At 35.4% G+C, this 26360-nt stretch overlaps 1 protein-coding gene across 1 annotated transcript in view; it reads left to right on the top strand.

Annotated features, from left to right (window-relative positions):
- Positions 1-6966: 6966 nt before the first annotated feature.
- PP2D1 (protein phosphatase 2C like domain containing 1) overlaps positions 6967-26360 on the top strand; it is a 28325-nt gene continuing 8931 nt past the window's right edge. Inside the window, exons 1-2 of the mRNA XM_074269205.1 lie at positions 6967-7075; positions 20196-21331. Of these exons, the coding sequence (XP_074125306.1) occupies positions 7056-7075; positions 20196-21331 (1156 nt within the window). The 5' untranslated portion in view covers positions 6967-7055. The remainder of the gene's footprint in view (positions 7076-20195; positions 21332-26360) is intronic.

Here is a 26360-nt window from a genome sequence, read left to right on the forward strand (position 1 = left end):
TTAACACTTAATTCTAATTTGAAGGTCTGTAGACTCTAAGAATCTTGTTGTTCTACACTATACTGTGTAATGAGAGGGTTAAAGTTTTTTGAGGACCAAGACCATTCTTGTCTCCACATATATTGTTGATATGGAGATTTAAATTTAAAGATGTTTTCCTGGCTTCCTCACAGGACCTGATTGATCCTACTTGAATATTCCTAAAATGGGATCTTTTTTCTTTTTAATCCCTGTACCTCATTTTCATAGTTGCTCCCTTACAATTTCTATTGCTATTGAAGAATCAGGACTGCGTTTGGAGGTTTTTGTAATTGTTTCATTTCGTTTTGATTTTTATTTTGGGAAAGGAGGAGTTATTTCAGCTTTTCTTCCTCCAAGGCCAGTTTAGGCCAGACACAATGTCTAGATCTCGCATCCTTATGAGGGAAGGACTAATAGTGCCAGTGGGCCAAGTAGGTCCCCACATTGAAAACATAAATCGAAATCAGTCAGTATGGCCTAACCCTAGGAGCTAGAAACTTTTAACTACACCTAGCTGTTTTATCTGTTGTTTCCCCAAGGCTATTTTTTCCCAGCCTGAACTAGTCACACTAGTTGGCTAGATGACCTTAGTCTACAAGATGAAACATGATGGTTGCACTATATTGCCATAATAGGGGTACCTACCTGGGCCAGCTAGTCCTTAAATTTATGGGTCCTAACCTTGGTTGTAGGTTTCACAACTTACCCCAACACCCAACTCTGAGTTCATAATATAACCTCTTTAAAAAAAAAAAAAAAAAAAAGTTGCTTTACTTCATATCTCTCAGTTCACTAAGATGACAGAAAAAGATTGATAATTGTTGGATGGGATATGGGAAAACAGAGACACTAATACATTGTTGGTAGAGTTGTGAACTGATCCAACCATTCTGGAGAGTGATTTGGAACTATGCTCAAAAGGTTATAAAACTGTGGATACTCTTTGATCCAGCAGTATTTCTACAAGGTCTATATATTTCAAAGACATCATTAAAGAGGGAAAAGGACTCACTTGTGCAAAAATATTGGTAACATGCTTATCAATTGGGGAATGGCTAAATAAATTATGTTATATGAATGTAATGAAATATTACTGTCTATAAGAAGTGATGAGCAGGCTGATTTCAGAGAAGCTTGAAAAAACTTACATGAAGTGATGCTGAGTGAAGTGAGCAGAACCAAGAGAGCATTGTACACAGCAGCAAGAAGATTATGTGATGATCACCTGTGCTAGACTTGGCTCTTCTCAACAATGAGGTGATTCAAGACAATTCCAATAGACTTGTGATGGAAAGTGGCATCCGGATGCTGAGAGAGAACTATGGAGACTGAATGTGGATCAAAGCATCGTATTTTCACTCGTATTGTTTATTTGTTTGCTTGTTTCTTTCTTGTGTCTTTTTCTCTTTGGATTTGATTTTTCTTGCGCAGCATGATGAATATAGAAATATGTTTAGAAGAATTGTACATGTTTAACCTTTAATCACATTGTTTGCTGTCTTGGGGTGAGGAAGAGAGAGAAGAAACTGGAACGCAAGTTTTAGCAATGATGAATGTTGAAAATATCTTTGTATTTATTTGAAAAAATAAAACATGATTAAAACATGAAAAAGTAAATAAAAATTAAAAAGTTGCTTTTAAAATTCTGACATTAAAAAAGTTCTTTATTTTTTGTTTTATTTGTAATATGTTTTATTGTAACTTTCAAAAACATCAGTGCCTCTTGGTATGGACCTCATCAACAATAGAATCCTCTCTTGTGACCATTCAGCATAGTCAAGCAAAAACCAAAACAAAACACAATGGCCATGTCTAAAAATGTATGCTTCAATATGTGTAAAGACCTTAAGAAATATCTTTGAAGACAAGATATACAAAAAAGGAATACAAATATTAGCAATAATTCACAAGGAAAGTTGCCTCAAGGAAATTTTTTAAATGCCAATTTTATGCCTAAAACACATGATTGGCTAATGCATGAGACTGAAAAAAAGTTCAATTGATCCCTCATTCCAAAGATATTTAATTTCTCGTATTTAAACTAAATCATGTATTTAAATTTCTCCTTCATTCTAAAAAAAAGTTCAGATTATGAGGTGCCTTTTTTTTTTTTTTTTTTTTTTTTTTAATGTGGGTTTTGGACTCAAAAGGAAATTTGGTTTGAAATGAATTTCTATTTATATGTAATTGAATAGGATTAGATGTTTTTCCCCAAGAATTTTATATATAACCTTTTCTCAAGGGTAACAATAAACTAAATCTCTTCTAAAAATGTAAAAATGCATGCTGTATTTCACATGCATAGCTAGCTCATCACTTTTTTTTTTTTTACAGAGCAGCCCAGTTGTTGGGTCTCCATTTCTCACTTCCAACACATTCTTTGCTACTACAAAAAGTGTTGTAACAAATACTTTTGTTTATATAGGACTTTTCTCTGTCTTTTACTTCCTTGTAAACTTTCAAAAACATCAGTGCCTCTTGGTATGGACCTCATCAACAATAGAATATTTGCCCAGCAATACAAAGGGCATGTGTAGTTTGTTTATTGGGGGAAATTGTTTTTTTAGAATGGTTATACCAAGTCAAGATCTCTACAAATAATACATTGATATGCAAGTCCTCACTTAAAACTTCCCATAATTACTATTTTCATTTTTTGTCATTTTCTTATCCTTACAAAATGATGGATATGAGGTGAAAACCTAGAGCTGATTTAACTTATTTTTCCTATTATTAATAATCTGGAGCATTTTCCCCATGTGAATGTATGTAACTTTCCTTTCTTCTTTTGGAAACTTCTGATTCCTTTCCTTTGGAGAATGAATGGATCTTGTAATAACTGTTTTTATTATCAGGCCTTTAAGAGATATTTTTGCTACAAATAGTTTCCACAATTAACTACTTCTTTTTAAAAGTTAATTGCATTGATTTTGTTTTCTAAAAGCTTTTCAATTTTATATAATTAAAATCGAACATTTTATCTATTACAATCACTTCTATCCCTTGTTTATTTAAGAATTCTTCCTCTAGTCATAGCTGGGCAAAACACTTGCTCTTTCTTTCTCCTCCAGTTATTTTTTATATCTAGCTGATGTATCTATTTGGACATTATTGTTTACCTGTCATATAAGCTTCCCAACTCTTGGTAGCAAGAATGTAGGGCTATGTTCTAAACACTATTACAGAAATGTTTACTTCTCCTGGAAAGTAGTTTGGGATATTGCCATTGACTTCTTTGGAATTAGCAAGCTTGAGGGAAAAATCAATATGATTTACATTGGATGATAGTATTGTCATTGCGAAATAAGCTCTTCAAATTCCCTCAATCGCTCCCCTAAAATTTGAATCACCCCCACCAATTTTTCCAAAGTTATTAGAGAAAGAGTGCTACCTCCTTAGTTACATAGATTGTCACCATGCACATTTCTTGCTTTAGGGCAATGTCTCTCTCCACAAACCCTTGAGAATTGCTTTCCAAAATAGAACCAAAAGAAACTTAGAAATCCATTAATTCCGATATGCTACAAGATATAGAACTGTGAAATATCTTTTATCACAGACATCCCTATGAACATGAGGAGCTCTCCATTCCCTTCTCATACTAACACATCACTCCTTAACTAACTGGATACACTCCCCAAAATTACTCTCATCTCCAAAGTCCATGATTATTTTGTGATGGGAGACATCTTCCTTCTCTCACTCTCTAATTACTTGTTCTCACTCTATAGTCTTAGCTCTTTCCCCATGTTCTTTCAAGCATTATTCATGCCACACCATTCTCAACTTCCATTCTTCCAATACCACTTCCAACCTATTCTTGATGCTTGTAGAATTGTTTATTGAAGGAAATAATTTCAAATTGCTTTTTAAAGAATGGTTGGACCAAGTCATAATCTCTTAAAAAAAATAATACATCAATGTGCAACTCTTCAATTAAGCCCTCCCATAATTACATTTTTGTTTTTGGTCATTTTGTTATCTTTACCATTTTGTTTATCTTTGGATGTGAGATGAAAATCTAGAGTGTTTTAATTTATGTCTCCTATTATTAGTGATCAGGAGCATTTTTTTCATATTGTTGTATGTAACTTGCTTTTCTTCTTTTTTTTAAATTTTTAAATTAATTTTATAATTATAATTTTTTGACATGCATGGATAATTTTTTTTTTTTTACAACATTATCCCTTGTATTCAATTCTTTTCCAAATTTTCCCCTCCCTCCCTTTACTCCTTTCCCTAGATGAGGCAATCCCATACATGTTAAATGTGTTACAGCATATCCTAGATAAAATATATATGTGTAAAACCAAATTTCTTCTTGCACGGTAAGAATTGAATTCTGAAGGTATAAGTAACCTGGGTAGAAAGACAAAAATGCAAACATTTTACACTCATTTCCCAGTGTTCCTTCTCTGGGTGTAGCTGTTTCTGTCCATCATTGATCAACTGGAACTGAATTAGATCTTCTCTATGTTGAAGATATCCACTTTAATTAGAATATATCTTCATACAGTATCGTTGTTAAAATGTATAATGATCTCCTGGTTCTGCTCATTTCACTCCTTGCTTTTCTTCTTGTCCAGTTTTCCTTCATTCTTGACTTCATGGATGATTTTTTTCCCTCTATCGTCCTTAGTTCTTTTATCTACAAAGCTCCTCACCGCTATTTTAAAAGGCAAAGTAAATAAATTGGAAAGGGAAGGCAATATATATCATGGAAAACCTGCTGGAACACTGATTTATATTTCAGTACTATCAGACACAAAACATCTGGTCAGGAATGATCTGGGCTAGTCATGGACTTCAATGGCATTTATTTTACCTATAGATGCCCATCACCATCTAAGCTGCCCTCATCTCACAAAATGGAATGTTACATAGCCTGATAATACATTGTCCAATTTGATCTTCATAATACCTTATTATTAGGTGCCACTGGCTATCTAAATCCCATTTACCTGGCATTTAAAAACCCTAAATGGGATATTTTTCCTCAAGGTCATTCTTCCACTCAGCTTCTCCATTTTTATCAATGATAACACCATTCTTCAAATTACTCATTCTTGATACTTTATTTTCCCCCGTAGCCAGTTACCAAGTTTCATTACTGAATAAAATCATTTTCTATGTGCTAAGCATTGGAAATAAAAAAAAGAAGGGGGGGTGCAGTCTTTCTATTTTTAGTGAGTTCCCACTCTAATTGAAGGAGACAACACCAGGAAAGCCCTAGGGATTTATAAGCAGAGTGGATCAGCAGGTCAAAGACAATATCTGGAAGGCATAATGAACATGTAGATGGTAAGAGCTGGTAGTAAGCTCTCTATTTCACTGGAAAGGTGGTAGTTGGTGACTGCCAACTCACCCAAGCCACAGTCATGTTGCTTGGCCAAATGGCCAGAATGGGAAACCCTGGCTATGGGAAAGAAGGAAGGGTGTCCCCTGCTGGCAGCTCTTCCCACAAAGCCACACTTTTCTTCCTTTCCAGGATTAATCCCATTTCCACAACCTCTGACATGCATTTCCTTCTGCCCACTCATTTGACCTTCGTGCTAGAATTAAACCTTCATCCTTTTATATCTAGACTAATGAAATGTATTTGTGTCTCTATTTCTAGTCTCTTTCCTAATCAATCCATCCTCTGTAGCTACCAAACTGCTATCCTAAAAACACAGATCTAACCCTGTCACTTAACTTACTAAAACATCTAGATCTCTTTTTCTTATTAACTGTGAAATAAAACACAAATATCTCTGCCTAGCATTTAAAACTCTTACAAGTCTGTTGCTGACATACCTTTTTCCTTCCCATATTGTCTCTCTGTTCTCTTCATTCTAGTCTAACTGGTATTTACTAACTGGTCTAAACTAGTTCACATATATCATATTCCATCTCCCACCTCCCACCTTTGCACTATCTCTCAGAATCTTTAAATTTCTTTTTTCCCCCCTGAGGCAATTGGGGTTAAGTGACTTACCCAGGGTCACACATCTAGGAGGTGTTAAGTGTTTGAAACCAGTTTGAACTCAGGTCCTCCTGACTTCAGGGCTGGTGCTCTATCCACTGCACCACCCAGCTGCCCCCAAATTTTTTTAAAGCACAAATCAAGTGCCAACCACAAAATTTTTCCTGTTTATCCGCCACACAATTTTTAAGAATCCCTCTTAAAATTATATCGCTTTACTATCAATGTAATTCTTAATTATTTATTGTGTCCAGGCTGTAACCCCAGAGTAGACTATAAGCTCCTTGAGGGTAGACATCTCTTTATTTATTCATCCATTCATTCACTCATTTATCTATCTAACTATTTATTTATTTGTTCATTCATTAATTCATTCATTTATTCATTTATCTTTATTTATTTATTTGTTTGTTTGTTTATTTTTGATATCCTGTATGCCAAACACAATGACCTTCACATAGAAGAGGTTTAGTCAATTTGTTGAACTAAACCAAATAGTCAAAATAATGTTCTTAAGCTCTGAAGATTATGTAATCTATAATTTTGCAGCAAAGACAACATGTTTGGGAGTCCTTAGGTGACTGATTTGAAGACTTCAATAGTTATGTAATGGGGTATTCAGGGAGTCACCTGACCTTCTAAACAAGGGCAAATTCAGCTCCCATAGAGTAAAACATATATCCTAGCCCTATCCTATGGAGCCGATTCTCTGACCTCTGCTGCTCTTACATGTCTAAACTCAGTGATATATGCTTAAAAACCAAATCCTACTGCTTCCTACCCACACGTGGCAAGTTACTGTGTAATGATGCTCAATCAAGGGGACTCAAGATTCTACTGGCCTTCTCTCTTGAGTTCTGAGGGTGTGATCTTCATTTCTCAACCCCACAATTTGCCACCTATTGCTCAACAACCAGCCAGAACTACAAAATGACTCGTGGCTAAGGATACAGTTGCTATAGTGAGCATTCCAAACAGGAAATTCTACTCTTGAAGACTTGCTCAGCTCCAGTAAGAACTTTTGGGAAAGGGGAGCAAGAGAAGAGCAGGATAATGATCTCTAAACAACATGTCAGAATATCTTCCTATGTGAGTTTTCTGAGATGGGGGAGGGGGTAAGAAGATAGTTGTGTTGATATTATATTTGCCATGCTTCTTTATCCAGTTCTTTCTAAATATTTAGAAAGCAATTGAAATCTTGAAAGCCAGTATTATCAAATAAGTGACAGGGGAGATACCCGAGGAATGTCATTTGCCAAATATTTTCTTTATGCTATAAATTGGGGAAAATGTTGTTGCCACAAACTAGGACCTTGCAGGAATCTACTATTTGGGGTTATAGACAATCTGGTATGCTTGGCTGTTTCTGTTTCTGTTTTTTTTTCCCCCCAGGACTTGTAATATGTATTACTTCTGTTGTTCAATGCTTCATTAATGGTAGCTGACATTTCTAAAAGGGCTTTGTTTCATATTGTAACAGTTCATACTAAAATAGCACTTTAAGGTTTACAAAATGATCTCTACTTTATCTCACAATAATCTCATAAGAAAGTTAGCATTTCTCTCTCTCTCTCTCTCTCTCTCTCTCTCTCTCTCTCTCTCTCTCTCTCTCTCTCTCTCTCTCTCTCTCTCTCTCTCTCTCTCTCTTTTCCTTGTGAAGCAGTTAGGATTAAGTGACTTGCCCAAAATCACACACACCTAGAAAGTATTAAGTGTCTGAGGCCAAATTTGAACTCATGCTCCTGACTTCAGGTCTGGTAATCTAGCCATCCAGCGGCTCCTTTAATTCCTATTTTAAAGATGAAGAATTTAGTTCAAATAAATTTTCCCAAGATCCCACAGCTAGGGCATGTCTGAGGTAAAGATGGAACCCAAGACTTTTTGATTCCCAAACCAACTTTATTCACCACTAAGGCTCTTTGCAAAGATCTTTCCTTTGTTAATCTCTTTACTTTTGTCTATATAAGCAAGGCCTTTTCTGAAGGTAGAAACTTATGCCTTTGGATTAGCAGCTGTTGAGGAAGGGGCTTTCCTGGAATTTAGTTACTTATTTGTTCTTTCTTCTCAAAGAGGACTTTGATTTCAGGATAGAAAAGTCATGACTTGCAAGAGAACTCGATTTAAGTGAGGGAGGCTACTAGAGGAAAAAAAAAATACCTAGAATACTTAAGGTTTCTTCTCTGTTGGAAGATTGGCTGCTGGGCTTTAGGATGGGGAGAGAGTTGTGTGCTTGATTGAAAAAAAGAAAACAATGTGAAATATCTTATTGGAAAAACAATTGACTTGGAAAAGAGATCCAGGAGAGAGATAATTTAAAAATTATTGGTTTACCTGAAAGCCATGATCAAAAAATGAGCCTGGACATCATCTTTCAAGAAATTATCAAGGAAAACTGTCCTGAAGTATAGAAAGCAAAAAAAAAAAAAAAAAAAAATTGAAAGAATCCACTGATTACCTGAAAGAGATCCCAAAATGAAAACTCCCAGGAATATTGTAGCAAATTCCAGAACTCCCTGATCAAGAAGAAAATATTGCAGGCAGCCAGAAAGAAACTATTCAAGTACAGTGATACCATAGTTAGGCACAAGATTTATGTTCTATCTATCTATCTACCTATTTATCAAGTTGTGAAAAAAACAAAACAAAACAAAAACATGTTTTCTACCTAATGAAAATAAAAGCCCTCAATAAAAATTAAGTTAAAAAAAAGAATAAAGAAAGATAAAGAGAAAATACTTCATTCTGTATTCGACAAAATCAGTTTACTTCCCTGGGTATTAATAGAATTTTTCATCATAAATCTTTCAGAGAGGTTGTGGATGATTGCACTATTGAGAATGGCAAAGTCATTTCAAGCTGGTCATCCTGGAATATTGCTTTTACATTGTATACAGTACATTCACTTTGCTTGAATTCATGGTGGACTTTCCTTTTTATTTTTCTTCCTGAGAGTATCCTGCTCATCATTTCTCATAGAACAATAATATTTCATTATAAACACACAACACAGTTCATTGAGCTATCTCCAATTAATGGGCATCCCCTCAATTTAAAATTTTTTTTTTTTGGCCCTGAGAAAAGAACTGCTATGACTATATTTTTGTATATTATTTTTTGTATATTTTTATATATTTTGTATATTTATATGTTTTGTATATTATTTGTAGATAATTTTCCTTTTTTTCCTCCCAATTCTGTTTTGGTATTCATGCTAAGTAGTGGTATTGTTATGTCAAAAGATATGCATGAATTTATAGTCCTTTGGGCTCATATATTATCTTCTGATCATTTATCAATTGGGGCATGGCTCTTAATGTTTTATGAATTTGACTCTTTTCCGTCTATATTTGAGAAGTGAGGGCTTATCAGAGAAGCTTGTTTCAAAATTCTTTTTTTCCAATTACTATTGCTAACTGTATTCCTTCCCCCCATTAATTCTCTCTCTCTTTTCATCCTATCCCTCCTCAAAAGTGTTTTGCTATTGACCACCTCCTCCCTTAATATGCCCTCTCTTTGATTACTTTACCCTTCTTCCCATATCCTATTCCCCTCCTGTTTTCTTGCAAGGTAAGGTATGGAAATCTCTCTGTACTCTACTGAGTATGTTATTTCCTCTTTGAGCCAATTTTGATGAGAGTAAGTTCACTTTCTCACCCTTTGTTCCCTTTCTACCCCTGCATTGCAAAAGCTTTTTCTTACTTTTTTTTATGGTGGATAATTTGCATCATTCCACTTTTCCCTTTCCTTTTCTCACAGTACATTCCTCTCTCATTCCTTAATTTCATCATTTAAAAAAAAGATATTATCTTTTCATATTCAACTCGCACCTGTGCCCTCTGTCTATATATATACTCCCTCTAACTGCCATAATAATGAGAAAGTTCTAATGAATTACAAGTATCATCCTCCCAAGGAGGGATGTAAACAGATAAACCTTATTAAGTTCCTTACGATATTACTGTCCTGAAGCAGCTAAAACTTGTGTTTATTATGTCTGTGGCTCTACTATTCTTGAATTGTTTATTTCTGAATGTTTGCAATATTTTCTCCTTGACCTGAGAGTTTTGAAATTTGGCTACAATATTTCTGAGAATTTTCATTTGGGGATCTCTTTCAGGAGGTGATTGATAGATTCTTTCAATTTCTGTTTTACCCTCTCCTTCTAGAATATCAGGACAGTTTGTCTTGATAATTACTTGAAAGATAATATCTAGGTTCTTTTTTAGATCATGACTTTCAGGTAGGCCAATCATTTTTAAATTATCTCCCTGGATCTATTTTCTAGGTCAGTTGTTTTTCCAATGGAATATTTCAGATTTTTTTTTCTAGTTTTTCATTCTTTTGATTTTACTTTATTATATCTTGATTTCTCATAAAGTCATTAGCTTTCATTTGTTCAATTCTATTTTTAGGGAATTATTTTCCTCAGTGAGCTTTTGTACCTCCTTTCCCAACTGGTCAACTTTGCTTTTAAGTCATTCTCATCCTCATTAGCTTTTTGTATTTCCTTTTGCATCAGTTTCAATTCTTTTCCTAATTTTCCCTCTTTCTCTCTTACTTGCTAATCAAAATTCCTTTTGAGCTCTTCCATGACTTGAGCCCACTTCTGATTTGTCTTGGAGGTTTTGGATATAGGAGCTTTGACTTGTTATCATCTTCTGAGTATGTGTTTGATCTTTTTTTGTCACCATAGTAACTTTATGGTCATTTTGTTGTCTGCTCATTTTCATAGCTTATTACTCTGCTTCTCCCCCCCCCCCCCCCCTGGGGTTAAGTGACTTGCCCAGGGTCACATACCTAGGAAGTGTTAAGTGTCTGAGGCCAGATTTGAACTCAAGTCCTCCTGAATTCAAGGCTGGTGGTCTATCCACTGCGCGCCTTAGCTGCCCCATTACTCTGCTTTTAACTCTGTTACAGTAGGGCTCTGTTTCCAGAGGGGTTCACTGTCCCAAGCTTCAGGAGTTTTGTGCAGCTGTTTTCAGAGATCCTTCTAGGAGTCTGACCACAAGCCCTCTTTTCTGCCCTGGAGCTTTAGGAGGGTCCCTGCCCCACTGTGGCTTTAAGATCTAATGTGCTGGCTGGGGGACTGTACTAGGACTGCACATAAGACTCCCACACTGTTGCCCTAGGAAATGATGAGCAGGATGTTCTCAGGGAAAAAACAAACAAACAAAAAAAGACTAAGTCCTCTTGAACAAAGTAAAATGTGCTACACACAAAATAATAGCATTATTTTGGGATGACTAAATGTAAATGAATTTGCTATTTTCAGTAATACAATCATCCACAACTACTCTGAAGGACTTAAGATGAAAAATGTTACCCATATCCAGAGAAAGAACTGATTGTGCTGAATACAGACTGAAGCATTGTCTCTTTCTCTCTCTCTCTCTCTTTTTAACATAATTTTTCTTGGGTGTTTTTATTTTCATGAAGATGGGAAATCTCTGTTTTCTTTCACAACTTGAGTTTTATGGAAATGTTTTCACAACTTCACATGCGATTTCTTAATTGTGGGTGAGGATAAGAAAAAGAACCTAGAACTCAACAAATCTTAATAAGGAATATTAAAAAAAATATTTTCTTTTGAATGTAACTGGGGAAAAATATTAAATAAATAAATAAATCGAAAAAACTCAAGTATAGTGGAGCCGCAGTCAGGATAACACAATGTTTTAGTAGCTTCTATATTAAAGGATCAGAGGGCTTGGAATATGACATCATGGAGAGCAAAGAATCTAGGATTACAGCTACTAATCACCTACTCAGAAAAACTGTGTATAATCCTTCAGGGGAAAAGTGGACAGTCAATGAAACTGCAGATTTTGAAGCATTCCTGATGAAAAGACCAGCGTTGAATAGGACTTTAGACGTACAAGATCTCAAGTGAAATATAAAGGGATAATCAGGAAAGGGAAGTCATAATGGACCTAACAGTCTGTTTATCCTACATTGGAGGATGATATTTGTATTTCATAAGAACCTTCTCATTATTAGGACAGGGGTATCTATCTATCATCTATCTATCTATCTATCTATCTATCTATCTATCTATCTATCTCTATATCTATATCTATCTATCTATCTATATCTATATAGAAAGAGAGAGGGGGCACACATATGAACTAAATATGAAGGGATAACATCTAAAAAAATAAAATTAAGGGGTGAGAGAGGAATGAACTGAGAAAAAAAGGAAAGGGAAAGGTGCAATGGTATAAATTATCTGTCATAAAAGATGTAAGAAAAAGTTTTCACAGTAGAGAAGAAGAACGGGAGAGAAGGAGGGATGAGTTAACCTTAGTCTTCTCAGATTTGACTGAAAAAGAAATAACATACACATCCAATATGGGTATAGGAATCTATCTTACCCTTTGGGAAAGTGGGAGGGGAAAGGATATATGAAAAGGAGGTGTAGGTCATAGAAGGGAGGGCATATTGAGAGAGAGGGTGATCAAAAACAAAACTCCTGTGGAAGGGCAGGATGAAAGGAGAGAGAGAATAGAATAAGTGGAGAAATATAGTTAGAAATAGTAATTATAAAAAGAATTTTGGAGTAAGTTTCTCTGATGAAAGCCTCATTTCTTAAGCATATAGAGAACTGAGTCAAATTTATAAAAAATAAGAGCCATTCCCCAATTGATAAATAATCAAAAGATGTGAACAATTTTCAGATGGATTAATCAAACTACTTATAGCCATATTAAAAAAAAAAAAAAAGTAACTCACTATTGGTTGGAGAAATGCAAATTAAAACAATTCTGAGGAATTTACCTCATACTTATTAGATTGGCTAATGGGCAAGAAAAGTAAAATAACAGTTATTGGAGGAAATGTGGGGACATGAGAAATTAATGCATTATTGATGGAACTATTAACTGATTCAATCTTTCTGTAATGTGGAATTACGTTGAAAGACCTATAAAATCATGCATATCCTTTGATCCAACAATATCACTACTAAGCATATATCCCAAAAGAGATTTTTTTTTAAAGGAAAAAGACCTATATATACAAAAATATTTATAGCAGTTCTTTTCTCAGGGCAAAAAATTGGAAATTGAGGGAATGCCTATCAATTGGGGAATGGCTGAATAAATTATGGTATGTATTTATGATGGAATATTATTGTTCTAAAATAAATGATGAGCAGGATGCTCTCAGAAAAAAAAAAAAAAAAACTTGAAAGTCCTCCATGAATTTGTACAAAGTGAAATATACATGTACAAAGTAATAACAATGTTATGGGATGATCAACTGTAAATGTCTTTGCTATTCTCAGCAGTACAATGATCCAAGAATACTCTGAAGGATTTATGATGAAAAATGCTATCCATACTTAGAAAAAGAAGTGATTATGTTTGAATACAGATTGAAGAAAAGAACATTTTTTCCCTTTTTTAAACTTTATTTTCTTGGTGGTGGGAGCAGATCTATGTTTTCTTTTGAACATGACTCTTATGGAAATGTTTTGCATAACTTAACATGTGCCTTCTCAATTTGGAGGGGATGCTGGGGAAAGTGGAAGGGTGAGAATCTGCAATTCAAAGTTTTAAAAATAAATGTTAGAAATTGTTTTACATGTAACTGGGGAAAATAAAATATTAAATAAATGGCGCGTGTGTGTGAGGAGAATAAGCCATCTACGCTCAGTTCCTCTACACCCCTTCTCTTCCTCTTTTCTAAATCCTCTGCAAACTAACTCTTTGCCTCATCATTCAACTGAAATTATTCTCTCCAAAGTCACCAAAGAGTTCTTAATTACCAGATCTACTGAGATTTTTAGTCCTTATCCTTCTTGACTTCTCTGTAGCCTTTATTGATGTTGATCATAAATCCTTCTCAAAACTCTCTCCTTTCTGGGTTCTGTTCTTTGTTGATTCCTTTTCCATCTACGTGACTATTACTTCTAAGTCTTCTTTTCTCTCTCTTTTTTTTTTCCCTCTCTTTTTCTCCCACAGAGTGATTTCATTAGCTCCCTAAGCTTCAATTATAATTTCCATCTAGTTCATTCCTAGATCTTATCTATTCAGCCTGCTTCTATTTTGAATTCCAGAGTAAACTAAGGGCCTAATGGTCATTACAAACTGAATATCCTGGAGGCATCTCAAACTCAACTTGTAGAATTTAGAGCTCATTACACTTACTTCCAGAGCCTCCCCTCTTATCAACTTTCTTATTACTATAAAGGATACTACTGTGCTCAAAGTCACCCACTTTTAGTATCATTCTCTAGGCCTTATTCTACACACACAACCATTCTATTGTCCAATCCTGTTATCTCCATAATGGCTTTTGTAAACTTTTCTCCACTCACATAATCACTTAGAATTCAGGCCTTCACGACCTCTCGGTTAGACTATTTCAATAGTTTCCTAATTCATCTCCCCACTGCATTTCATTCCTTTTCAGTTCATCTTTCACATGCTAAAGTGCATTTCGGACCATGTCATTCCCTACTTCCTCACTCAATATACAGCAGTGGCTACCCATTATGTCTAGGATCTAATATAAATTTCTCTTGACATTTAAAGGTCTTCTTAGACATTTTCCCTTCCACACATTCCACAGTTTAAACCAAACTGGTCTGTTTGCTTTTCTTTATACACAATGCTGCATCTGGCATGTTTGTACTGGACAGAGAAGCTATTTTGTATGAGGCCCAGAATGCTCTCCTTTCTTCCCTCTGTTTTTTTTTTTTTTTTTTTTTTTTTAATTCCTAATTTTAAGACTCAGCCCAAACACCACTTTTTTTTTTAATCCCAACAGTATTTTATTAAAATTAATGTAAAGAGTTTTTTACATTCACCTTTGCCAAACCTTGTGGTCCAATTTTTTTCTCCTCTCCCTTTTGCCCCCTGTCAAGACATCAAGCAATCTGATCTTGGTTAAATAGATGCAATTCTACTAAACAATTTTCCATATTCATCATGCTGTGCAAGAAAAATCAGCTCAAAAGGGGAAAAAACATGAGAAAGAAAAAAACAACCAACAACAAAGGTGAAAATACTATGCTGTGATCCACATTTATCTCCATAGTTTTCTCTCTGGATATGGATGGCACTTTCCATCACAAGTCTATTGGAATTGCCTTGAATCACCTCATTGTTGACCATTACATAATCTTGTTGTTGCTATGTACAATGTTCTCTTGGTTCTTCTCACTTCACTTAGCATTAATTCATGAAAGTCTTTCCAAATGTTCTGAAATCAAGCTGCCAAACACAACTTTCTGAAGGAGGCTAAGACAATATAATAAAAATGGCAACTCTACATAAATTAATTTGGTTATTTAGTGCTATCCTGATAAAATGACTAAATTAATTATTTAATGGAGATAGAAAAATAACTTAAAAATTCACCTGGAAGAAAAAAATTAAGAATATCCAGAGAATTATTTTTTTTTAATGTGAAGGAAGATGGCCTAACAAAGACTAATCTTAAACTTTTTTACAAAATGGTAACCATATAAAAAATCTAGTACTGGCTAAAAATTAGAGTGGTAGGTCAGTGGAATAGATTAAGTACACAATGTATACATAGTAATAAATGATCCTATTAATCGGGTGTTTGATTAACTCAGAGATATCAATTCTGGGGAGAAAAACTCATTATTTGGCAAAATTTTCTGGGAAAACTGAAAAGCAATCTGGCAGAAACTAGGTATAAACTAGCATTTCAAAATGTACACCAAGAAAAGTCAAAATGAGTACATGGTTTAGATATAAAGGCCATTATCATACATGAATTAGGGAAGCATGGAATAATTTAATTTTTATATCTATAGATAAGGGAAGAATTTAGGACCAAACAAGAAATAGATAGTATTACAAAATACAAAGTGAACGATTTTGATTATTAAAAACTTTTGCATAAAAAACCCCCAATGCAACCAGGATTAGAAGAATAGCAGGAAACAGGAGGGGAAAATTTTACAGCAAGTTTTTCTGATAATACCTCATTTCTTATATAGAGAACACAATCAAATTTATAAAAATACAAGTCATTCTCCAGTTGATAAGGAGTCAAAGAATAAGAACAAGCAGTTTTTAGAAGAAGAAATCAAAGCGATAGTCATATGAAAAAAAATGCTCTAAATTGCTATTGATAAAAGAAATGCAAACTAAAAACTCTGGGTACCACTTTACAACTTTCAGATTGGCTAACATGACAGAAAAAGAAAATTAATATTGGAAAGGATATGGAAAAATTGAAACACTGGTACACTTTTAGTGAAATTTTGAACTGGTTTAACCATTCTGACAAACAATTTGGAAATACTCCCAAAGAACTATAATACTGTGCATATCCTTTGACTTAGCAATACCACTGTTAGGTCTGTATCTTAGAGAGATCACAAGAAAAGGAAAACAATTTATATGTACAAAAATATTTATAGCATTTCCTTTTTTAGTGTCAAACTGGAAATTGAGGGGATATCAACCAATTGGGGAATGGCCGAATAAGTTATGGCACATGATTGTGATGGAGTATTACAGAGCTTTAAGAAATGATAAGCAGGATGAAAAAGCAAAAAAACAAAAACTAGTAAAATTTACATGAACTGATGCAAAGTGAAGTAAACAGAACCAGAACAACGTTGTACATAGTACAATGTTTTATGATTATCAGCTGTGAATGACAACTATTCTTAGCAAAACAATGATCCAAGACAACTGAGAGACTTATGACAAAAAAAGGTGATCTACCGTCACAGAAAGAAGTGATAGAGTTTGAAAACAGATTGAAGCATACTTTTAAATTTTTCTTTACTTTTCTTCTTTCCTCATCTTCCTTCTCTTTTCCCTCCTTCCCATTTCTTTCTTCTCTTCATCTTTTCCTCTTCCTCATTTCCTTATTTCTATCCTCCCAAAAATAGAATAGAATAGAATATTGTTCTTCTCGGTGTTTTCCCTTGTAACATGATTAATGTGGAAATGTGTTTTGCAAGACTTCACATGTATAATCTTTGCCTTATAATTGAGGGGGAGGGGAAGGAAAAAATTTGGAACTCAGTTTTTAAAAATGAATGTTAATTTTTTACATGTGATTGACAAAAAATAAAAGATGAGAAAAAAACAAAATAATAGGCACAGAGATGCTTTATATTCACATCTTCTAGTCAGTTGCATAATGATATTTTACAGATGAGGTAACTGAAGTAAACAGAGGTTTTGTGACTTGTCCAGGATCACAGGGGCAAATAAGTGTCTCAGGGGTCATGAGCCAAGCCTGAAGTTAGGAACACTCATCTTTTGTTAGTTTGAATCTGGCCCCAGACACTTACTGTATCTCTGGGCAAGTCATTTAACCTTGTTTGCCTCAGTTCCTTGTCTTTATAATAACTTGCAGAAGGAAATGGCAAACTATTTCAGTATTTTTTCCAAGAAAATGCCAACTGGAGTCAACAACTTACGGGCTCCAGTGCTATAAGTCTGGTGCTTTTTCCATTGCACAACATAACTGGTCTTGATAAGGTCCATGTTATAATATTGATTGTGATAGCCTGACTTTTTCCTACATTAGTAGGAATACTCAACACTGCACTTTATTGCACTTCACAGATTTTAAAATTTTTTTTCTTACAAATTGAAAGTTTGTGGCAACCCTGGGTTGAGCAAGTCTATAGACACTATTTTTCCAACAACATATGCTCACATCATGTCTCTTGTCTCACAGATTAGTAAATCTCCTAATATTTTAAGCTTTTTTGTTATTATTATATCTGTTATGGTGACGTGTGATCAGTGATCTTTTATGTTGCTAGTGAAATTGTTTTTGGGTGTCCCAACCCATACCTGTAGAAGATGGCAATCTTAGTTGCCAAGTATTGTGTGTATTCTGAATGCACCGCTGACCAGACCATTCTTCCACCTCTCTCCCTCTCCTTGGGCCTATGTATTCTCTGAGATACACCAATATTAATAATTAATTATAATTAATAATCCTACAATAACATTACATATTTAAATTAAAGGAAGAGTCAATTGATCTATCAGACTTCGTTTTGGTCTTATTTTAAGAAATTGCCATGGCCATCCCAACTTCAGCAACTATTACCCTGATTGTTCAGCAGCCAGTAATAGCCAGCAAAAAAGATTACTGTTCTCTGAAGGTTCAGATGATGGTTGACATTTTTTTAGCAATATGTTATTTTAAAATTAAGGTATGTCCATTGCTTTGCTTTTTGGGGGGTGGTGGTGGAAATAATACTATTGTACACTTAATAGACTTAACAGACTACCTTATAGTTTAAATATAATTTTTATATGTATTAGGAAATTTTAAAAATTGTGTCTTGCTTTATTATGATATTTACTTTACTATAATATTTGCTGTATAGTGATAGTCTGGAACCAAACCCATATAGCTAACAATGCCTCTATCCTTGATGGATAGATAAAAGATAAATACAGAGATAACTAGGCAAATCACTGAATCTTGTAAAAATGATAGTTGGGAACATAAACATATCGGTTAGTATCTATTGATGGTTCCTCAATTATCTTTTGTTTGTTGCATTAATAAGGTCTGAAATTATTTTCTAACCCCTCTCCTGGCACAAGGTTAAGTACCTAATAAATGTTTAATCTAATTTAATCCTTAGGCATCTTCACCTCTTCTCAAATATTTTGTGAATCAGTTCCTCAACTACCTTATAATCCTGTAACCTTCCTCCCTCCCTCCCTCCCTCCCTCTTTCCCTCCCTCCCTCTCTCCCTCCCTCCCTTCCTTCCTTCCTTCCTTCCTCCCTTCCTCCCTCCCTCCCTCCCTCCCTTCCTTCCTTCCTTCCTTCCTCCCTTCCTCCCTCCCTTCCTCCCTCCCTCCCTCCCTCCCTTCCTCCCTCCCTCCCTCCCTCCCTCCCTCCCTCCCTCCCTCCCTCCCTCCCTCCCTCCCTCCCTCCCTTCCTCCCTCCCTCCCTCCCTTCCTTCCTTCCTTCCTTCCTTCCTCTCTTCCTCCCTTCCTCCCTCCCTCCCTCCCTCCCTCCTTCCCTCCCTTCCCTTCCTTCCTTCCTTCCTTCCTTCCTTCCTTCCTTCCTTCCTTCCTTCCTTCCTTCCTTCCTTCCTTCCTTCCTTCCTTCTTTCCTTCCTTCCTTCCTTCCTTCCTTTCATTCCTTTCTTTCTTTTATTTCTTTTCTATAAATTCTTCTCAGACTACAATGTTGGAATTCAAGTTTGGTGGTTCTACTACAGTTTCTTGTGAAAATTTTGCTATAAAAATCTTTGCAGATCTTTTCCATTTTATTGTTTGTTGTTCTTCCATTTTCAACCTCAAATGTTTCAGGGCATGAGAAGACTGCTTATTTGTACCTTTTACCAAGATTTTCACTATTTCTCTTTGCTTTAAAAGGTCTTGTCTTTCTTCATAAGATTTTATTACTGGGTTTATTTCTCAAATAGTATTGCCTTTGTCACCATCTAAGAGTTTGGGAAATTAGGCAAATACATATTTACTAAATATATTTATTATATGTATATAAATATTTACATTACAAATATATCTATAAATTATATCATTTTATATATCTGTTATTAAATATATTTATTATTGTTATTATATATAAATATATATTTAGGCTCTTTTGGTATCCCTGTGGTACCAATTTATGTAATCAATTAAATCTCTCTATAAAATTATTATAATTGGCTTCTGTTGTCCATTATCCATTTTCATTGAATACTTATTTAATTAGTTCAAGATTGAATTATTTCGACTTCAGACCCTATTTCTTACATTAGTATTCTTTAACTTTTAAAAAATGATTAATTCCTGATTTTTGCTCTAACAAATCTTCTAATTAAAATATATAAGATCATTGCATTAACAATTATAAAAATAGCTAGCACATGCCTGGTGTTTCAAGTCACAATTTACAAATATTGTCTCATTGTATCTTCATAATAATCCTCAGAGAGAGGTATTATTCTTATTTCCACCTTCCAAAGAAGAGAATCGAGACCAAGAGAGATTAAATGACTTCTTTATGATCATAGACAATGAATTTGAAGCCCGGTGTTCCTGATTTCAGGGCAGAGCTCTAGCCACCACAGAATACTGCCTCTCTAATAGAAGCACACACCTTCTAATGGGGCTTGTATTAAATCCTGTAAGTCTCTATATGTTGCACTAGTAGAAAGACTTGCTCAGAGAAATAGCTGCCATTTCTAATTGCTTCCAACATTTGTTAATATTTGTCCTCCTGTTTGCAGAAAGCTATGGCAGTCTAAATTACCGATTGTTGTAGAACTTCCAATCAAGGAAGAAAGGAAGGAAGAAGCTGATACTAAGGAAGAACAGTCAACTTTCCAAAGAAAATTCACAGATTTTTTTCCAAGTGGAACTTTGCAAAAAGGAGGAAAAGAAATACCTCAGAATCAGTCCCCCTTTAAAAGGATAAATGATAGATTTGAAAATGCTTTCAAGCTCACCATTCCCTGTTCGTTATGCAAGAAAGAACTTTGTCTATCTGATTTTTTTGCCCATAAAAGACAGCACAAAGCCATGGCCATGATGGGCTACAATATGACAGACCGTAAAAAACCAAAACGACGCAAGATGTTAGCACAGAGGAACTTTCTGATCTCTACATTAATTGAAGCCTATTTATACAAAGAAAAAACTAGACAAAACATCGATAATGCTTTTGAGTTCCTTTGTAAGGATCCTGTGCCTTCCTATTATAAAGTTCTTACTAATTCTTTCAATAGCTCTGTGCACCTTAAGAGAACAGATAATCCACTAGTTAATGCTGTGGCCATATGTGAAGACCAGAACAAGACATGGAGATCAGTAATGGAAGACAGATATGTCTTCCGGGGCAGATATGGGAAGAAATCCAATGTGTGTTTTTTTGGCTTGTTTGATGGACACCATGGCTCTGCAGCAGCTGAAATCACTGCTGTTGAACTATCTAAGTTTTTTTTGGATCAACTTGCTCAATCTGATTTTTCTTATAAGCAGACCAAGAAAGAAAAAAGGTTTATCCAGTCTTTTGACACAGTGTTTAAGGAGGAGTACAGGAAACAAGAATACACCTTTTCTTCCCACAAGAGAAAGTATTCATCTTCAAACTATAATTATGAGTGGATCCATAAAGCCTTTGCTAAAGCTTTCTGGAGGATGGATAGAGCTTTGAAACTTGGAAGGAAGGAAGTATCTAATTTCTGTTGGAGCGGCTGTTCAGCAGTCGCCTGTTTGTTGGAATGTGATGAAGAGTTTGGTAGTAGTACCTCTTGGAAAACGGCCAGTTTCACTGAGGATTCAGAAGTGGAAGTAGAAGAAAAGAGTTTTCGTTTTTCCAATCAATTTGAAAATAGCTTTGGAGTATTACACATTGCTAATGTTGGTATGTAAGTTGCCCAGTGATAGCCAAAAGTTAGTCTAATTTTATTTCTTAGAATCAAAGAAAATGTTTAGTGAGGAAAGTTGACATATGCCCAATGCACCCCAAGGTCCAATATTATTCAGTTCTCCACAAACATTTATCAAGTGACTTCTGAGAATATGTAGGAGCAGCTAAGGGATGCCAGAGTGCATAGAGCACTGGACCTGAAGTCAAGAAGTCTCATCTTGCTGAGTTTAAATTCAGCCTCAGACACTTACTAGCTGTATGATCCTGGGCAAGTCACTTAACCCTGTTTGCCTCAATTTCCTCATCTGTAAAAATGAGCTGGAGAAGGAAATGGCAAATTACTTTTGCCAAGAAAACCCCAAATGAGGTCACGCACCACTGAACAACAAAACAATTAGAAGTAGACCATGGGAGAGATGCAACAGCTAGGGATCAGGTAAGATTAATTCTTCCAAGGAGATTACTTTCTGGTAGAGGATATAACTTAAACACAAATAAATATGACACTAAATAATTCAGAAAAGCATAAGAGAAGTGAAAGAAAAGAATTGTGGGTAGTCTGGGAAAAGGTTATTATTTACTGGGGTAATTCAGTGGAGACTTTCTGGATGAGGTGGAATTTGAAATGGATTAATCCTATTTGGTCTAGACAAAGGAAACCATGTGAACAAAGGCAATGAAGTAGGAGCATGCAGGGTGTTAGGTGAGACAAGGAATAGTTTAGTTGGCCTGGATCATAGAATATTCAGAGGGCAATTATTTGAGATTATGTTGGAGAGGTTGGCATGGGGCTAGACCATGGAGAACAAAGTCTTAGGGGTATCAGTTTCCTATGGGCAATGTCTGTTATGAGATGGTTTTGAGGAAAGGAACAATGTGGCTAGATCTCTATGTAAAGATATATCAAGGAGAAGTATAGAGGTGATAGAGAAGAGGTGGATTTAGGAAGATTTATCAGGAAAGAATATTCTAATAGGGGAGTGGCAAGGGAACTATCTAAGAGACAAAAGAAGCCTGAAATCATGTGAATAGGGATTTTGTAACTAATTGGAGATTTGAGGGAAAGAAGACCTTGAGAGTATCAAGGTTAAGAGTTTGCAAGATGAGATGAATGTCAATGGCAAAAAAAAATAATAATTAAATCTAGAGAAGCAGCACATTTAAGGGGGATATAGAACAATTTGGTTTTTTTCCAAGTATTTTATTTTTTCCAATTATATGTAACTTTTTTTTTAATTTATAAAAATTTTTGTCAGTATATATGCATGAGTAATTTTTTTTATAACATTATCCCTTGTATTCATTTTTCCAAATTATCCCCTCCTTCCCTCTACTCCCTCCCCTAGATGACAGGCAATCCCATACATTTTACATGTATGTAACTTTTTTTTTTTAAGCATTTTTTTAATTTTAAATTTAAAATCCCTTCCTCTTCCCTCATTGAAAAGATAATTGATTTGGTATAGATTATGCAAATGTAGTCATACAAAATATATTTCCATATTAGTCATGTTGTGAAAGAAAATAGACATTTCCCCCCCATTAAAAGAAAAATATGGAAAGTTTTTTTTTCCTTTTCTTTCTCCCTCCCCCCCCCCACTTTCCCCCAGCCCACTTTGGTCTGTGTTTTCTTTCACAACATGACTGTTAGAGAAAATGAGGTATTACAGGGTGTTCAAAAAGACTAGAACCTCTGGTGTGAGGGCTGCTGAATCCCTTTTGGGATTGCTTTCCACCTTTGGTGTCCACTCGATTTACCCAATTCTCACCTGTGACTCTAAGAGACTACAAAATGCACAGCAATGACACCTTAGTAGATCATTTTAGCAGACAAGCTAAAACCAAGCTGAGGCTAAATGAGGAGTTTCAAACCCATTGAGGAGTTAGTGGGATGTCTGCTCCAAACACGAGAAGACTTCCCCTGGCAGAATAAAAGCATGGGAACAATTTGCTCCAGTGGCAGGAAGGCAGCTGAAGCGTGGGCTGTGGAGGGCTTAGAATTTGGTTAAACATCCAAGATCCACAGGCCCTCCACTATATCCTGGGCTAGATGTTTTGACTTTTGTCTTGCCACTGGACTTCAGTCTGGAAGAGAGAATGAGGCTGATGACTTTGTACAATCTGCCTCTTAAACCCAATTTATGTGTGAGTCAAAAGATATCGTTCCCACTATTATTCTTATTATTAACCATTTTATCTACCTCAAAAATCCTATGGTGACATGTAAGTGGTGAAGTAGCAGGTGTGGACACATTACCCTGCACACAGGTGGCTCAGGTAACAAAGTTGCCTTCTCACTGGACAGCAGTAGGATATAGGAGCATCTTGGGTGTCTAAGCAGGCCTAATTAAGGACCACTCTCCTCTCCTCTGTCACGTGGAAGGAAACAGCAAAAGTGCTTAAAAATTGTCTCTTTCATTCAACCCTAGATTCTTCCATCCCACCCTAAAATCAAAACACACAAAATGTACAAAAACTTTTGTAACGATGTTTCTACTCGCCATCAATACATGGACTATGTCCATGCTCACAGACAACACAAAATCCACTAGTATGAAAGAGGAACAACCCAATTGTGAGAGAACTCGTCCTGAGTGAAACAGTGCTGACAAAGGAAGGCCAGCTTACTGAAGCTGAAACGGGCTTAGCCGTATTTCAGTGCCCACTGGGAAGGGGAGTACCATAAAGTTGGTGTGGATTTTGCAGTAAAAATTGTTGTGTTTGGGCTAGCTTTCTGAAAATGAGGCCTTTATCAGAACCTTTAACTGTAAAAATGTTTTCCAGTTTGTTGCTTCCCTTCTAATCTTGTCTACATTAGTTTTGTTTGTACAAAGGCTTTTTAATTTGATGTAATCAAAATTTTCTATTTTGTGATCAATAATTGTGGTGACCGTGTTAGCACCCTGGATACCTTAGAATCAGCCAGAGTCAGTATAAGCAAACGTCTTTATTCTTGGTCTTTAGCGGTAGAAGTGAAGAGAGTGGACTCGTAGGATCTCTGTGACCTCACTGCCTCGTCTCTCTCGGAGAAGTGACCCTGGCTAGTCTCCCTGCACCTCCTAGTCCCTCCCACAATTCTCTGTATACACCAAATGATTGGGCCAGCTCAGGATAGTGGGAAGGGCCATTTTCCAAGCATATTCCTATAGGGTATTGTCCAATCAGTAATTAGCCTCAAGTGCTCAATTGTCTGACCCCAGTGCATTGACTCAAGAGTTTCAGCCCCTTGCAAATGATCTCTAGTTCTTTGGTCACAAATTCCTTCCTTCTCCACAAGTCTGAGAGGTAAACTATCCTATGTTCCTCTAATATATTTATAATCTCGTTTTTTATGCCTAAATCATGGACCCATTTTGATTTTATCTTGATATATGGTGTTAAGTATGGGTCCATGCCTAGTTTCTGCCATACTAATTTCCAGTTTTCCAGTTTTTGTCAAATAATGAATTCTTATCCCAAAAGTTGGGATCTTTGGGTTTGTCAAACACTAGATTGCTATTTTTATTCACTATCTTGTCCTGTGAACCTAACCTATTCCACTGATCAATTAGTCTATTTCTTAGCCAATACCAAATGGTTTTGGTGACTGCTGCTTTATGATATATATATATATTTTAGATCAGGTACAGCTAGGCCATTTTCATTTGATTTTTTTTCATTAATTCCCTTGAAATTCTTGACCTTTTGTTCTTCCATGTGAATTTTGTTATTTTTTTCTAGGTCATTAAAATAGTTTCTTGGGAGTCTGATTGGTATAGTACTAAATAAATAGATTAGTTTAGGGGATATTGTCATCTTTATTATATTCACTTGGCCCATCCAAGAGCATTTAATATTTTTCCAATTATTTAAATCTTATTTTATTTGTGTGGAAAGTGTTTTATAATTTTGCTCATATAATTCCTGACTTTCCCTTAGGAGATAGATTCCCAGATATTTTATACTATCAACAGTTATTTTGAATGGAATTTCTCTTTGTATCTCTTGCTGTTGGATTTTGTTGGTGATGTATAAAAATGCTGAGGATTTATGTGGGTTTATTTTGTATCCAGCAACTTTGCTAAAGGTGTAAATTATTTCTGATAGTTTTTTAGTAGAATCTCTGGGTTCTCCAAGTATACCATCATATCATCTGCAAAGACTGATAATTTGGTTTCCTCATTATCTACTCTAATTCCTTTAATCTCTTTTTCAACTCTTATTGCCGAGGCTAGTGTCTCTAATACTATATTGTGGACTAGATTTCTGGAGGGCCTTCCAACCAGCCTTGATTTTAGCAGAATAATCACCATGAGAATAGTCAGGGATAAAGTCTAAAGTCTTTATTGTCTCCTTCAGTCTCCCAGTCTGCATCAGCAGTCTCAGTCAGTCAGCCAGTCAGCAGTCTGCATATCTTAGTCTCTGCTCTTTATTCCTCTGAAGCTGACCTCTTAAATATTCTATTACAATTAAATCAATTCATCATACTGAGTATAAGCCAATCATTATATCACTAGGGAACCAATTATCTCATCAATTCCACTGAGTTAATGTCTTATTGTAGGATTAAATCAATCATACTGAGCCTTAAGTATGCCTTGTCAGAGTTCCTTCCCTCTACAAAAAATAATCTAGTATATAAACTCATATGCAAGAGTGGTGGCTCATGACAATTGCCACTTGCAGGAAAATACCATCACCAGTGTCTATGCTCCCATGACAAATCCTGATAATGACAAAGAAAAATTTTATGAATACCCAGAGACCTTCATCACCCATCTACCAATAGAGGACAATCTTATAATTATGATTTTATGCCAGGCACAGATTATTGGATATTGCAGGGAGTCCTTGGGAGAAATGGAGTCAGAACTAGCAACAGCAATTGTCATTTATTACTGAAGAATTCTGCGTCTGTGATCTCAACACTAAAACTGTCTTCCATTTGTTTAAATGCATTAAACTTTCGTGGCTGTATCCTTGTAGCAAATATTGTTAGTTAGTAGACTGTGGAAGGAGAAGAGGCAGACAAGATGTGGGAACG

Source organism: Sminthopsis crassicaudata, chromosome 5 (assembly GCF_048593235.1).
Source record: "Sminthopsis crassicaudata isolate SCR6 chromosome 5, ASM4859323v1, whole genome shotgun sequence".
Classification (NCBI taxonomy): domain Eukaryota; kingdom Metazoa; phylum Chordata; class Mammalia; order Dasyuromorphia; family Dasyuridae; genus Sminthopsis; species Sminthopsis crassicaudata.